Source organism: Bos javanicus, chromosome X (genome assembly GCF_032452875.1).
Source record: "Bos javanicus breed banteng chromosome X, ARS-OSU_banteng_1.0, whole genome shotgun sequence".
In the NCBI taxonomy this organism is placed as follows: Eukaryota; Metazoa; Chordata; class Mammalia; order Artiodactyla; family Bovidae; genus Bos; species Bos javanicus.
The window spans coordinates 81984913-81998987 of record NC_083897.1 but is presented as its reverse complement, the minus strand read 5'-3'; the positions used below and the strand labels follow the sequence as shown (position 1 = coordinate 81998987).

General features: G+C 51.1%; 1 protein-coding gene and 1 long non-coding RNA gene across 3 annotated transcripts; one reads left to right on the top strand and one right to left on the bottom strand.

Annotated features, from left to right (window-relative positions):
• Nucleotides 1-411: 411 nt before the first annotated feature.
• On the bottom strand, nt 412-9803 carry LOC133243213 (uncharacterized). Its single transcript, XR_009735022.1, has 3 exons — nt 9137-9803; nt 1695-1924; nt 412-477 (listed from the first exon to the last, which is right to left on the bottom strand). It is a non-coding gene; the product is annotated as an uncharacterized LOC133243213 (long non-coding RNA).
• Nucleotides 413-8183, top strand: GDPD2 (glycerophosphodiester phosphodiesterase domain containing 2). Of its 2 annotated transcripts, none has more exons than XM_061409821.1 (15): nt 413-517; nt 800-858; nt 1158-1251; nt 1419-1478; nt 1709-1807; nt 1984-2077; nt 2225-2370; nt 2486-2568; nt 2677-2827; nt 4710-4931; nt 5136-5284; nt 6803-6950; nt 7109-7191; nt 7433-7461; nt 7549-8183. In XM_061409821.1, the coding sequence occupies exons 1-15, from the start codon at nt 413-415 to the stop codon at nt 7599-7601; spliced, it is 1575 nt and encodes a 524-aa protein (XP_061265805.1). In that variant the 3' UTR covers nt 7602-8183. The 2 variants fall into 2 exon arrangements, with proteins under 2 accessions (XP_061265805.1, XP_061265804.1); XM_061409820.1 differs by having other exon boundaries at nt 800-903.
• Nucleotides 9804-14075: the final 4272 nt, after the last annotated feature.

Below are 14075 nucleotides of genomic sequence, written 5' to 3'. Positions count from 1 at the left end.
GGCTGCCTGAAGCTTGGCCAGATTTTCTTCAGCTTGCTAAACCCTGTATGCCCCACCCCAGGCAGTTTTTCCTGAGTCCCCACCCGAGGCAAGCACTCCATCCCCAGATAGGGATGCTGTTAAAAGGGGAGGAGTTGGACAGAGTGGGTGTGTATCCACCTAGAGGCTAGACCTCCTGAGTTTTTCTCTGACTTTCCAGGTGTGCTGTTGAAAGGAAGACCCCGGAAACTGTCCCCTTTGCTCATCTCCTCCTCCAATCTGGCACTTGGAGCCTGCCCTGTAACCTCCGTTGCTGAGCAGTGGCCCAGGCCTCCGCTCCTCCCCCACTGGGCTCCTCACTGGGAGGGAGGCTGGGATCTGCCTTCTGCCAGGGTCTCTGAGAGCCAAGCGTCCCTCCCCCCAGGCCCTTACCATGGCCGAATCCCCTGGCTGCTGCTCTGTCTGGGCCCGCTGCTTCCACTGCCTGTACAGCTGCCACTGGAAGAAATGCCCCAGGGATAGGATGCAAACTAACAAGGTGAAGTACGGATTGGGGGGTGGGTAGGGGTGGAAGTCCAAGGCGGGGACCACTTGGAGGGGGAAAGATATCCAGGAGTGCTCAGAGACAGTGGAGAGGCAGGGATGGGGAAGGGATTTTCTCTCCCCAGGAGGAAAATCCCTTCAAATATGGAAAGAACTGCCTGCAAAGCACAGCAGCCCCACGCCTTGCAGGAAGCCCCCTTGAGCTGCCATCCCCTGGGGACTCTGAGCCGAAGTGGGGATGTGAGCTGCTGTGAGCTTCTCTCTTGCCCCTCTGCAGTGCGAATGCGTCTGGTTTGGCCTGCTCTTCCTCACCTTCCTCCTCTCCCTGGGCTGGCTGTACGTCGTGCTCATCCTTCTCAATGACCTGCACAACTTCAATGAGTGTGTCATGGATCCCCTTCCTCAGCAGACATGTCCATCTACTCCCCACCCTGGGACCCCTGGGTGCTCAGCCCCTACTTTGCCTCTTGAAAACCCGTCCATGAAGTCTCCCCAGACCTTGGAGCCCCTGACCCCATGAAGGGCTTCCCTTCACTCCCTTCTAGCCTTGGTCCTGGATCCACCCAGCCCAACTCCCCTCGGGCCACTATTACCACCCTTCCCCCACTCGGACACCTCCCTCTCCCCTCCCACAGATTCCTATTCCAGCGCTGGGGGCACTGGATGGACTGGTCCCCGGCATTCCTGCTGGTCATCTCTCTACTGGTCACATACGCATCCCTGCTCTTGGTGGGTGCAGGGACAACTGGCCTAATCTTAGCCCTCCCTTCCTCGCAGCTCTACGCTGTCGCTCGCATCCTGGCCACTGAGGGGAGGGTAGAGGGAGGGGTCAGCCTAGGAAACTCACTCAGTGACCCCTCTTGGCACATCATGACTCCAACCACCTCTGCCCCCAGCTCCTGGCCCTGCTCCTGTGGCTCTATGGCCAGCCTCTGTGTCTGCACACCGTCCACAAGGTAGAGTGGGGATGGGCGCAAGTGGGAGAGGGGCACACTGGGCCCGGTGCTTAGCCGGCTCTTCTCTTCCTGGGCACAAGCCCAGGACCCAAAACCCAGTAAATATATGTTGAATGAAAGGAGGACAGTGGATGAGCCAGGAGAAGGGAATGCTCCTGTTTCCATAGAGTGAGGGGCAGCCTAGGCAGCCCAAGTTGACACAAACGTGCCTCTCACCCCTGGTTCCCCAGGTGCTGCTGCTCCTCATCATATTTCTTGTGGCTGCTGGCCTTGTGGGACTGGAGGTCCAATGGCAGGAAGAGTGGCATAGCTTACGTCTGTCACTGCAGGTGAGTGGCTGATATCCAGTGCTTGGGGGGAACCTTCGCCTGTGGCCAACCCCAGGACACAGCGTGCTCCCTGGTGCCCCAAAACTGCAGGAAGCCCTCAACTTCAAAAGTCAGCTCCTAGGACAAGAAGAGGAGAGGTTCTAAGGTTCTAAGACCTTACCAGCTCTTGTCCACAGGCCACAGCCCCATTCCTTCACATTGGAGCAGCTGCTGGCATCACCCTCCTGGCCTGGCCTGTGGCTGATACCTTCTACCATATCCATCGAAGAGGTGCCAACTCCACCCCCACCCTCCAGTCCCTTTAATGCCCACCAGTGCTTCTGCCTCCTGCTGCTCCATTTCCTATACCTGTGCTGTTTTCTGCCCCGAGGGCCCACCACTGCCCTTTCTTCATGGCCTGTTCCCCACTCCCCACAGGTCCCAAGATCCTGCTACTGCTCCTGTATTTTGGAGCCACCCTGGGCATCTACCTGGCGCCCCTATTCATCTCCTCAGCCTGTATCATGGAACCCAAAGACCTACCACACAAGCCTAAGTTGATAGGACACCGAGGGGCCCCCATGGTGAGTGTGGGGCAGAATGCTGGCCGGGTGGGGAAGGTCTGCTTCTCCAGGCTGCTGCGGCCAGGCCTGTGGGTTCCCAGGCTCCCACCCTTCCCTGCTCCCTCGCCTTTCCCAGCTGGCCCCCGAGAACACCCTGATGTCCCTGCGGAAGACAGCTGAATGTGGAGCTATTGTGTTTGAGACCGACGTGATGGTCAGGTGAGGGAAGCTGGGGCCCCTTCCTCCACCCAAATGACACAGCAGGGGAGCTCCAGAAGTGATGACCAGCCCTGGAGCCTGGTCCTCTGACTCCCCTTGTGCCTTCAGCTCTGATGGGATCCCCTTTCTCATGCATGATGAGCGCCTGACCAGGACCACAGATGTGGCCTCTGTGTTCCCAGACCGAGTCAACAGCCACAGCAGTGACTTCTCCTGGGCTGAACTGAAGAGGCTCAATGCTGGGGCCTGGTTCCTTCAGGTGAGGACAGCCTTCTGCAAGAGACAGCCACGTACAGGGGCACTCTGGGCAGAGTTCATTCATTGATAACCATCTGCTGAGCCCTGTACTGGGCAATAGGTATGCAGTCTCTGCCCTCAGGTCATTCCTTCCTAGTAATGCTATCAGAATAGGAAACCTCAAGTGAGAACAAGGTCTGCACTGGGTAGAGAGGAGAGAGAGGTCACTGTTGGGCAGGGGCAGTGTGGGAGAGGATCAAGAGTGGGTTCACAGGAAAGGATGCCTGAGCAGCATATGAAGTGAAGGTAGTTTTTAAGACGGGCAAGGCAGGGAACGAGAATTCTGGTTAGAGGGAAGAATGTGGGTAAAGCCCAGAAATATGAAGAAGTGTTTTCAGGGAATGAAGAGTGGCTCAGTAGAAATTTTCTGGCAGTTCAGTGGTTAGGACTCAGCACTTTCACTACCTTGGGCTTGGGTTCAATTCCTGGTTGGAGAACTAAGATCCCCCAAGCTGTGCGGTGTGGAAAAAAAAAAAAAAAACACAAGACAATGAAAAAGTGGCTCAGTGGAAGTGGGAGATAAAGATGCATGGGAGTCATGGGAGCTGAGGCTGGCTGGGGCCTGGGGGAGCAGAGTCTTGGTCTCTGGTGGGCTTTGAATGCCAGGCCAGGAAGTATGGACTTCAATCCTGCAGATGATGGAAAATATTTCAAAGGATACTTAATTTGTTTAACTCCCCTTTTCTTGATTACCAAAGTAATACAAGTTCCTTGTTAAAAAAAAAGAAAGTAAAACATCAGAGAAACAACCTAAAATTTAAAAATCTCCTGTAATCCAACCCTTCAGCTGGGTACGTATTCTGAGTGATGAAGACACATCTGATTGCCTAAGAGTAAGGGATGTCTGAGTTTGAATCATGGCTTAACCACTTCCTGGCTGTGTGAGCCTGGGCAACATTCTTTAGGGTCTCTGTTCTTCATTTTCCTCATCTATAAAATGGGAGTAACAACAGTACTTACCTCGTAGGATTGTCAGGAGGACTAAATAAATTAATACACATAAAGCACTTCTAATACTGCCTGCTGCTGCTGCTAAGTCGCTTCAGTCGTGTCCAACTCTGTGCAACCCCATAGACGGCAGCCTACCAGGCTCCCCCATCCCTGGGATTCTCCAGACAAGAACACTGGAGTGGGTTGCCATTTCCTTCTCCAATGGCCTAGCACATAGTAAATATTTAATGTGTTGATAGCTCACTTTTTCCATGTCAGTGATCACGAGGCAAGGTCATTTGTTGATTTCAAGCGGAGGAAAAGAGAGTGGCAGAGGTTTGGAATAGCCAACAGGAGGAATGGGAGAGGGAGCAAATCAAGAGCAAGTAAAAGGATGGCTAAGTGGCACAGAGAACACAAAACAGGACCACAGGGCCAACAGCCCACGTGATATTCTCTGCCCCCCAATTCCAGTGGGTGGAGGAGGTAGACAATTGTAGAATTCAGTCAGAGTTTAGGATTTGTGGGGCACATGGGGCAGGAAAGGAGTTGAGGGGGTTGTTGAAAAGTAGTTTAAGCTGAGGATGGACCATGGGTAGGGGATGTAGGTGTGGCTAGAAAGGGGCTGATGGACTGGGAGGAAACCAAGGGGTCAAGATCCCAGAGGTCTCCATGAGACCAAGAGAAAGTGTAGTGAGAGTGAGGAAATTAGGAAACCTGGAGGGTAGGAGGTTGGGGTCAGAGTAAGATGTCAGAGGGTCTAGAAAAGGCCACAGTTTGGAAAAAGGAAAAACCCTGACTCAACAGAGGGCCAAAGCTGTTCACCAAGTGGGGGAAACGAGTAAAGATAATGAGGATGGCGGCACAGCCTGGAGGCTTCTTCTGGTCTTGAAATAATTTTCTTCTTCTTATAGAGGCAACCTTTCTGGGGGGCTAAGCAACTGTCAGGCCATGATCGAGAAGATGCTGAGAGTCAAACAGTGCCATCCTTGGAAGAGATACTGAAGGAAGCTGAAGGCCTCAACCTTTCTGTCATATTTGACCTGCGCTGCCCCCCAGAAAACCACACATATCATGACAGTTTTGTCAACCAGACATTGGAGACTGTGCTGAGTTCAGGAGTGCCCCAAGCCATGGTGATATTGTCAGGACCCCAAGTGCCCCCTCTTGCCCCTCTCCCCTGCCTTCCCTAGACCATGACAATAATGTTGAGGCATCCCCCCTCCCCAGGGCCCTGCCCCAGCTCACGTACCCCATCTGTGGTCATACATCTTTGCCCCTGCTGCCACCTCCAGACCCAGGCCTTCTCCAGTTTCATGCCCACCTACCCTGAACCACAGGTCCTTTGGCTACCGGATGAAGATCGGGCTTATGTCCAAGAAAGAGCCCCCCAAATGCGCCAGATATATGGACATCTGGAAGGCCATGGCACTGAGAGTCCCCAGTTTCTCAACCTCCCCTATCAAGACCTGCCACTGTTGGATATCAAGTGAGTGCCAGAGGAAAGGAGCCGAGGGGATCACGTGAGGCCTAATGGTATAGAAGAGCCAAGGCTGGGAGGGCAAAGGCCATTCATTCACTTGCTCATACAACACATATTTATTGAACACCTACTGTGTGTCAGGCTCTATTTATTGCAGGTTTGGGGCATGGGAGAGACAGATAATAAACCACTGCACAAAACATATGCATGTTGGAGAGTGATAAGTGACATGAAGACAAAAATTTAGGAATGGGGTAGAGATTGTGAAAGAGGGGAGAAGGTCACAGTAGGAAGAGTGGTGAAAGAGGTGGTGTCTGGGCTGAGACCTGACAAGTCACAAGGAGGTGACAATGGGAAGAGCTGCAGAACAGCAGGAACAGCAGCCTCATGAGCAACGGGTAGCAAACCAGGTAGGACTTTGTTGGCCACCAGGATTTTAGCTTTCATTTTACACCAGAGAGAGGGTGGATCCAGGGGAGAGAGGCAAGGGAGTCCCATATGTGAGTGGATGCAACCAGAAAACATAATAGGCTTCAAAACCTGTAGTCACCAAGCTCTCTTATAATATCCTTGTGGTTAGATAGGGAAAAAATGTGAACTGAATGATGGCCCAGTTATCATATTAAGTATTTCAAGGACCTTTCCCCAAGCTGTCACCATGGGAGGAGACAGGATATCAGGTTAAGACTCCCCTTAGTCTTGTCCTGATCAACATTGACTGCTGATCGTGTTTCCAGAAGGCATGAATTGGTAATGAAAAAGGTGATGGGAAAATGGAGGCCCTAGAAGATCTAAGCATTCTAAGGTGCCAGGTCAAAAGTACCAAGATAAAATGCAATGGAGATGCATGTAAAGACCCATGCCCAGGGTCCAGAGGAAGCTCAATTGCACAAAAATAAGAGAGGGAGACACTGGCATCAGCAGGAACGTGTGTGCAAAAGACCAGGACTTTGATTGTACACTGTGCACAATGAATGAGTCAAAGTCACTTGACATTGCCAAAAACTAACCTGACCCTGGGCTGCCTTCACATGGACGTAGCGCCCAGAAGGCAGGAGGAGTTTTGCTCTCCTCCAAGCTAGTCCCAGCCCACCCAGGCTATCACGTTCAGATGCAGGCTCCATACTTCAAAAGGAACATTGGTAAATGGGAGTAAGATCAGATTAGAGAGGTTTGTATGGTGAAAGGAACGATAACCCAGGTCCCTGATTGAAGCAACTGGGGTGGTTGGGCCTGGAGAAAAGACGACTCAGGGGAATGTGGTCACACTGTCCCTCAGACCTCTTAAGGGATGGCATGGGACAAAGAGGAGAGACACATTTGTGTGACCCCAGGCAGCAAAACTAGGACCCATGGGTGAAATCCACTGGGAGACAGAGCAGGTAGGGGTCTGCTATCCAAAGGCAGAAGTGATGGCTCTGGAGCAGGGACACTGTGGATTCAAACACGGAGAGGGGCTGTTTCCCTCCTGTGCCTGGAGCCTCGAGGTTCTGAATGTTCCCTATTTCTTCCCCGCCTGCACAGGGCACTGCACCATGATAATGTCTCGGTGAACCTATTTGTAGTGAACAAGCCCTGGCTCTTCTCCCTACTCTGGTGTGCAGGGGTGGATTCAGTCACCACCAACGACTGCCAGCTGCTGCAGCAGATGCGCTACCCTGTCTGGCTTATTGTAAGAGCTCAGGGACTGTCACCCCTCCTCCTCTTTTCCTATCCCTGCTTCTCCTTAACCCTGTTCCCCTCTTCCTTACTTATTTCCCCCTATACACCCCCTGGATCTGTATATGGGTGGCTCTGGCCACTGACAGGGACCTTTTTCTTTTCTCACAGCCCGCTCGAACCTACCTGATAATATGGATCATTACCAATTGTGTCTCCCTCCTGCTGCTTTTGTGGACTTTCCTCCTACAACAGTGAGTCCTTTGCGCCTCAGCTTTCTGGGTCTTCATTCTCCCTAGGGTCCTGGTGATGGGGCATATTCAGACTCATTGACGCTGCCTAGGGCTTGGGGTTTGGACCCTTGGAGATTCTTAAACCCTTCCTTTATACGTCTAATTGGCTTGAACCTGGGAAAGTCAGTTAGGGGGAACTCAGGGTCAAAAGGTTCTGCTTGACGCTGGCTGAACTCACAATGCGAAGCTTTTCTCCCCATAGGAGGTGTGCTAAGGAGAGACAGAGAACTGGTAAGAGCTGTTTCCCCTTACCTCATTTTTCTCCTCCTCTAGCCTTCCCCTTACTCACTCCCTATGTGTTCCCTCTTACCTCTCCAGGGCTAGAAACAGCAGTGCTGCTGACCAGGATCAACAATTTCATAAGGGAGTGAATGCCCTGTCTTAGCCCCCCACCAGCCAAAATCAGAGGCCTGTGTGCATTGGCCAACAGCAAGGAAGAGAGGGTGGCTGAGGTGGAACGTTGCTGGGGCTGGCGTGGGGTGAACTTTGCCAGCAGGAGGTGTCCCCCTTGGGATTTTGACCTGAGGTGGTCAGAAAGACCGAGTCACAAGAAGTTTGTCCCCAAATGAAACTTAACAGAGGAAGAGACAAAGAGATTCCCAAGAGAATGTTTCAGATCTACGCGCAGGTATTCTTGTGTACAAGGCACAAGGTATCAGGTATGGGACAGCTCAGAACTGTGACTGAAGGAGATGACAAAACGGCCTTTCCCAGAGAACTGTAAGATGATGGAGACATCGACCTGGCTCCATTCACTGTCTCTCTTGACATATGCAATTTATCTGATTTCCTGCCTAGAGACTAGGGGCTAAAGATCCCATCTAGCCATGTAATTCTGTGCCTGCAAGTGGCTTTTTCTTGTGCACAGTCTTTTTTTCAAGACACACTGGTTCTTGACTTTTGTCGGTTAATCTGTTATTCAATGAATTTAATGCCCCTTTGGCACAGTCTAACCTTTTCGGTGCTGGCGCTGGGTGGAGGATGCACCTTGCATCTCGAGTTGTATGTGACATGACACTGAGGGGTCATCATGAGGAGAATCGAGGGTTGGCGGTGGCAAGTGGACTACCTGGGGTAATGAAGGGCTGCAAATGGTCAGCAGGAGCACCACCGCCACAGGGGACATTCCCGGTGGCCCAAGCGCGCTGTGCAGTGTTGCGCTGGAGCTCCACCTTGTGGTCACCTGCCCCAAAAGGAGGGCCGCGCCCGTCGTCACCCGTGAAGTATTAGCTGGATGCCACCTGTTTCTCGTGCCCGTTGGGGACCTGTGTTCTTGACTCCGGACCCCAAGGGCATGATCCGATTTCCACAAGTTCTTGCTTCTCCGGGTTGTGCTTAGGGTCTGGTTGCCCGACCCACCTTCCCCCCGAGGAGCGAGTTCCCCGGTGTGTTTGCTGCTTGTGAGTCCCTGGACTAAACAATTTACATGACCGGCGCGGAGCTGGCCTACGATAATGTGACTGATAGAAGTGGGGGAGGGGCTAAGGAAAACACAAGGACAGGAGAGGGCTCTGGCTGCCTCTTTAGTCCCCCACCGCACCCACATTCGCCCCGGTTCGTTTCTCCACGCCCCGGTTCATTTCTCTACACCAAGGGAAATCGAACTAAGGGTCTGACGAGGTTAGGAGGTTCGGTTCTCAATTATTCCTCTCCCTGGGACCAGGGGTGGCACTGGCACCTAGGGACAAGACCATCCTTGGTGGCAGGGCAGGCAGCCCAGAGAACTACAATTCCCAGGATGGCCCTGGCCACTTCCGTTCTCGGGATGGGTCGACCGAAGTGAGTTTGAATTTGTGTTCCCACCCCCTTCTCCTCCCGGACCCTGCGCTTTCCCTTCTCGCCGCCCCGCCCGCGCCATGCACACAGAGGTACATACAGACACAGGCCGCCGTCCACGTCAACATACCTGGCCTGCAGCTGGCGCGATGGGCGGGGGCACCGGCGTGCGACCGACTGGGAGGCCGGAGGAGCCCCAGTAGCCCACGCCGCGGCAGCTGCCTGGTCCGTCTTCTCGGGGGTCCACGCCGCCTGGGACCTCCTCTTCCACACACTACCTTTTCAAGCTGCAATTCCGTAGTTTTCCCCGTTCCGGATCCCGCCCCTCAGACCGACTGCCAGCCTCAGCTCTGGGGCGCCGAGGTACCGGCACCCAGGTACCGCCGGGCTCTCACCTCTCAGCTCGGACCTCCCTCTCCCGTCCCCATCCCTACTTTTCTGTCCCCTCCCAGACGCCCAGCCCCGCAGCCTCTTCCTCCCCTTACCACCTGCAGAGTCTCCAAACCCCTCAGCCTCCACTTCTCAGCTCCCAGTCTCAGCTGCAGTCCTCTAACCTCAGATTCTAGACTCCGGGCCCGGCAGGAATGCCCCATAGCCCTTGCCCCAAGCCTCTAGCCTTGAGTACTCAGCCCTGTGCCTGACACTGCCCATGCTTCCTCTCTTCCCAGCAGGATTAGACTCTTCTATAGGGTCCTGAACTGGAGACTGAGACTGACAAAAACTTGCGGGTGGAGGGCCAAGGGGAGCTGCTCCTTGGGGTTCCAATGCAGTTGCTCTCTTTATTTTTAGCTGCTGACTCATAGCTTCTGGCACTAGGGTTTGGGGCTAACAGGCTGGGCTAGGGGGCTATTAATAGAGCTGAGGCACAGCCCGGACCCAGTTCAGTTTAGAAGCACCGGGAGTAAGGAGCCCTCCCTTGGATTCTCTGGAATTGTTGTGGACTAGGGTAGTGGCTGGACTAGGACTTCTCTGGCTGCCAGTACCTCAGCCTGGTATCTCTACCTCGGAACTCTTGAGGAAAAGCCCCTGACAAAACTCGGGGCACAGCTCTCTCCTAAGTTTGCCATGGCTTGGGGCTCTGCCACAGTGAAGCTCCTGCTGCACTGAGTGAACAGATGACTTCCAAGTGCAGGGATTATTGTGCCCACAGCTTTGGCCTGCTTGGACCTACTCCTGGGCCAGAATGCTAGGTTACTAGGAGTGATAGCTGTGGATTTGTTTCCCAGAGGCCCTCATGATGATGGGATACTACAGCATGGTCCTAACAGAGAGAGCACAGAGCTGACAGAATTTGCTAGCTCCAAACCAGACACAGGACTAGCAAGCTGTCAAATTCTGTGTTACCACTCTCCCGTTCTTTTTGTTTCTTTCCCTCTTGTGCTCTGTGCCTGCTCACAGGTGTCAACATATCTCAGGATCTCTCTCTACTCCATGCTGCTGCTGCTGCTAAGTTGCTTCAGTCGTGTCCGACTCTGTGTGACCCCATAGACAGCAGCCCACTAGGCTCCTCTGTCCCTGGGATTCTCCAGCCAAGAATACTGGAGTAGGTTGCCATTTCCTTCTCCAATGCATGAAAGTGAAAAGTGAAAGTGAAGTTGCTCAGTCGTGTCTGACTCTTCGAGATCCCATGGACTGCAGCCTACCAGGCTCCTCCGTCCATGGGATTTTCCAGGCAAGATTACTGGAGTGGGGTGCCATTGCCTTCTCCGCTCTACTCCATAGAGAAATCTAATTGAGGAAAGCCACTGAGAAACTCCTATAGGACCTTTTTATCTTAATGGGTGGAAGTAGGATTTTCCTAATCCATTCATTGGGGATGGTGGGGAAATCTTGATACCTTAGTGAACTAATCATCAAAATTATTCCACTCCATGCCCAATGTGCTAGAATTCCCATCCACCGAGAATGCACACCCATAACAATTCCCCTTACTTGCAAAGCAGAAACTTCCCAGTTTCAGCAAACCCAATCTCTGGCTCCCAGGTGAAAAGCCCCAAGGGCTTTGGGGCAAGAGTGGTTATTTCTTCACACAAAAAGACTGGGGTCACCCAATGGAGCTGTACTTTCAAGAATGAGCCCAGATTATCATACAGTAGCGGGCCACACCACCCTCATCCTGTCAATTTGCTGAGGGAGCTGGAGAGACCGTGGATGGAAGTCAGAAATAGTCACTCTCCTCCCAAATCCTGTATCAGGTTCCTCGGTGGCTTCAGTCTCATTGTCAGTTCAGTTCAGTCACTCAGTCGTGTCTGACTCTTTGCAACCCATAGACTGCAGCACGCTAGGCCTCTCTGTCCATCACCAACTCCCAGAGTTTACTCAAACTCATGTCCATTGAGTTGGTGATGCCATCCAACCATCTCATCCTCTGTCATCCCCTCCTCCTCCTGGCTTCAATCTTTCCCAGCATCAGGGTCTTTTCAAATGAGGCAGCTCTTTGTATCAGGTGGCCAAAGTACTGGAGTTTCAGCTTTAGCATCAGACCTTCCAATGAATATTCAGGACTGATTTACTTTAGGATGGACTGGTTGGATCTCCATGCAGTCCAAGGGACTCTCAAGAATCTTCTCCAATAACACACTTCAAAAGCATCAATTCTTCAGTGCTCAGTTTTCTTTATAGCCCAACTCTCACATCCATACATGACTACTGGAAAAACCATAGCTTTGACTAGGTGGACCTTTGTTGGCAGAGTAATGTCTCTGCTTTTTAATATGCTGTCTAGCTCGGTTATAACTTTTCTGCCAAGGAGCAAGCGTCTTTTAATTTCATGGCTTCAGTCACCATCTGCAGTGATTTTGGAGCCCCCAAAAATAAAGTATCTCACCATTTCCACTGTTTCCCCATCTATTTGCCATGAAGTGATGGGACCAGATGCCATTATCTTAGTTTTCTGAATGCTGAGTTTTAAGCCAACTTTTTCACTCTCCTCTTTCACTTTCATCAGGCAGCCCATTTGCCTAACAATCTCAATCGCCTGCAGGGGCAGTTGTTTTCCACCTGTAGGGGGCGCCTGTCTCCCTGAGGTCTCAGGCTGGAGGTCTAGCAGTTGGGAGGGGGTTCCAAGTGTCAAAGCATCTCAGGGTTGCTGACCTGTTCCCAGGGTTGCCAATCATGTCCAGTCTGAGCATCAGGGAGCCTATTAGAGTGGGGAGAAGCTCACTATGAATGTAAATGGGCTTTACTCATATTCATTAAAAATGAAAATGTGAAGGGGGGCAGTCAATGGAGATCAGGCATGAGGAAGGCAGTTTAACCCTCTCCATTCACTCCAGGCTTAGCAATTTTTCTCCTGAGCTACTTTTTGGATGTAAGAAGAGTCTAGCACTCTATAGTATTGACAAACTGCTGAGCATATAAAAGACTTTAAGGTCCTGAGTTACCAGAGTAGCCTAGACTTGGTCATGAATAATAATTAACCCTAATCCACTGTGTACTAGGTAAAGTGCTCAATGTTTTACATTTAATCCCCACAAAACCCCTATGATTGTTTCCATTTCACAGATAAACTGAAGCTCAAGAGGTAATGTGAAAAGTGAAAGTGAAGTCGCGTCTGACTCTTTGTGACCCCATGGACACCAGGCTTCTCCGTCCATGGGATTTTCTAGGCAAGAGTACTGGAGTGGGTTGCCATTTCCTTCTCCAGAGAATCTTCCCGACCCAGGGATCAAACCCAGGTCTCCCGCATTGTAGACAGATGCTTTACCGTCTGAGCCACCAGGGAAGTCAAGAGGTAAAGTGATGGCTAAAGTCACACAACTAGTGACTGGATTAGGTGTGATTGAGCAACCACTGTGTGCCAGGGGCTAAGAATACAGAAAACCAGACAAATACAGAGGTAGAATATTCCATAAAACAACTGAGTTGTACTTTTCTCTGCCTAATGAACACCTAGTCACCCTTCAGGACCAAACTAAAAATGTCATCTCTTATGACACTTTTCATAAGCCCCTCATCACCCACAAATAGAGTTGATAACTTGCTTTCTTATATACCCTCTGAAATAGCACTTTTTGCAGTTACTGTAATGACCTGCTTCTGTATTTCCTTTTCTCCAGCTTTGAGCATCCCAGTGACAAGGCCTGTTTACTATTTATCACCACTGGGATATCTGATAGACGTCTCAAACTCAAATGTCTAAATCTGGACACCTGATCTTTTTCCCCAAAATGACCTCTTCCTTAAAGTGGTACTCATCTCAGTCGATGACAATTTCACCTTCCCAGTTGCTCTGGCCAAAAAATCTTGGCCAGATAAGGCCACACCTCATAATCAATCTGTCAGCAAATCCTGTTGACTTTCTCCTCAAAATACATGTAGAATCCAATCACTTCTTATCACTTCCAGTGCTACATCCTGGTCATAACCACCATCACCTTTCCTTTGGATCACTTCAGTAAGCCTCCTGACTGGTCTCACTGATTCACCTTTGTCCCCTGTGACCCATTCTCAGAAGCCAGAGTGATGTTGCTAAACACAAGTCAGATCATGTCAGTTCTCTGCACAAAATTCTCCAATGGCTCTCCATCTCAGAATAAAGCCAAAGTCCTTCAGTGTCCTACAGACTGTATACAGTCTGGTCTTCTTCGAAATCTCTGATCTTATTTGCTAGTACCCGCCCCCCCCCCCCCCCCACTCTGCTCCAGCTACTTGGTTCTCCTTGCTGTTCCTTGAACAAGCCAGATGCAGTCCTTATCTAGCACCCTTGCTAGGTATACACTTCTGCATGACTTTCTTCCTCACCTCCCTCAAATCTTTGTTCAAATATCATTTTCTCAGTAGTGCCTACCTTGAAAACCTATTTAAGATTGCCTCTATTTTAATGTCCAGTTTACAGCAATACAGGGTATAGAGGAACAAGATAAATGACACCATGAGGGGGAAAAAAAAAAAAAAAACAAGCAAATCCAGAAGTAGGATATTCTACAAAACAACTAACTTGTACTTTTCAAAAAGCCGATGTCATTAATTAAAAAAAAAAAAAAAAAAGATGGGGGGAGTTCCCTGGTGATACAGTGGCTAAGACTTCTAGTTCCCAATGCAGGGGGCCTGGGTTTGATTCCTGCTCA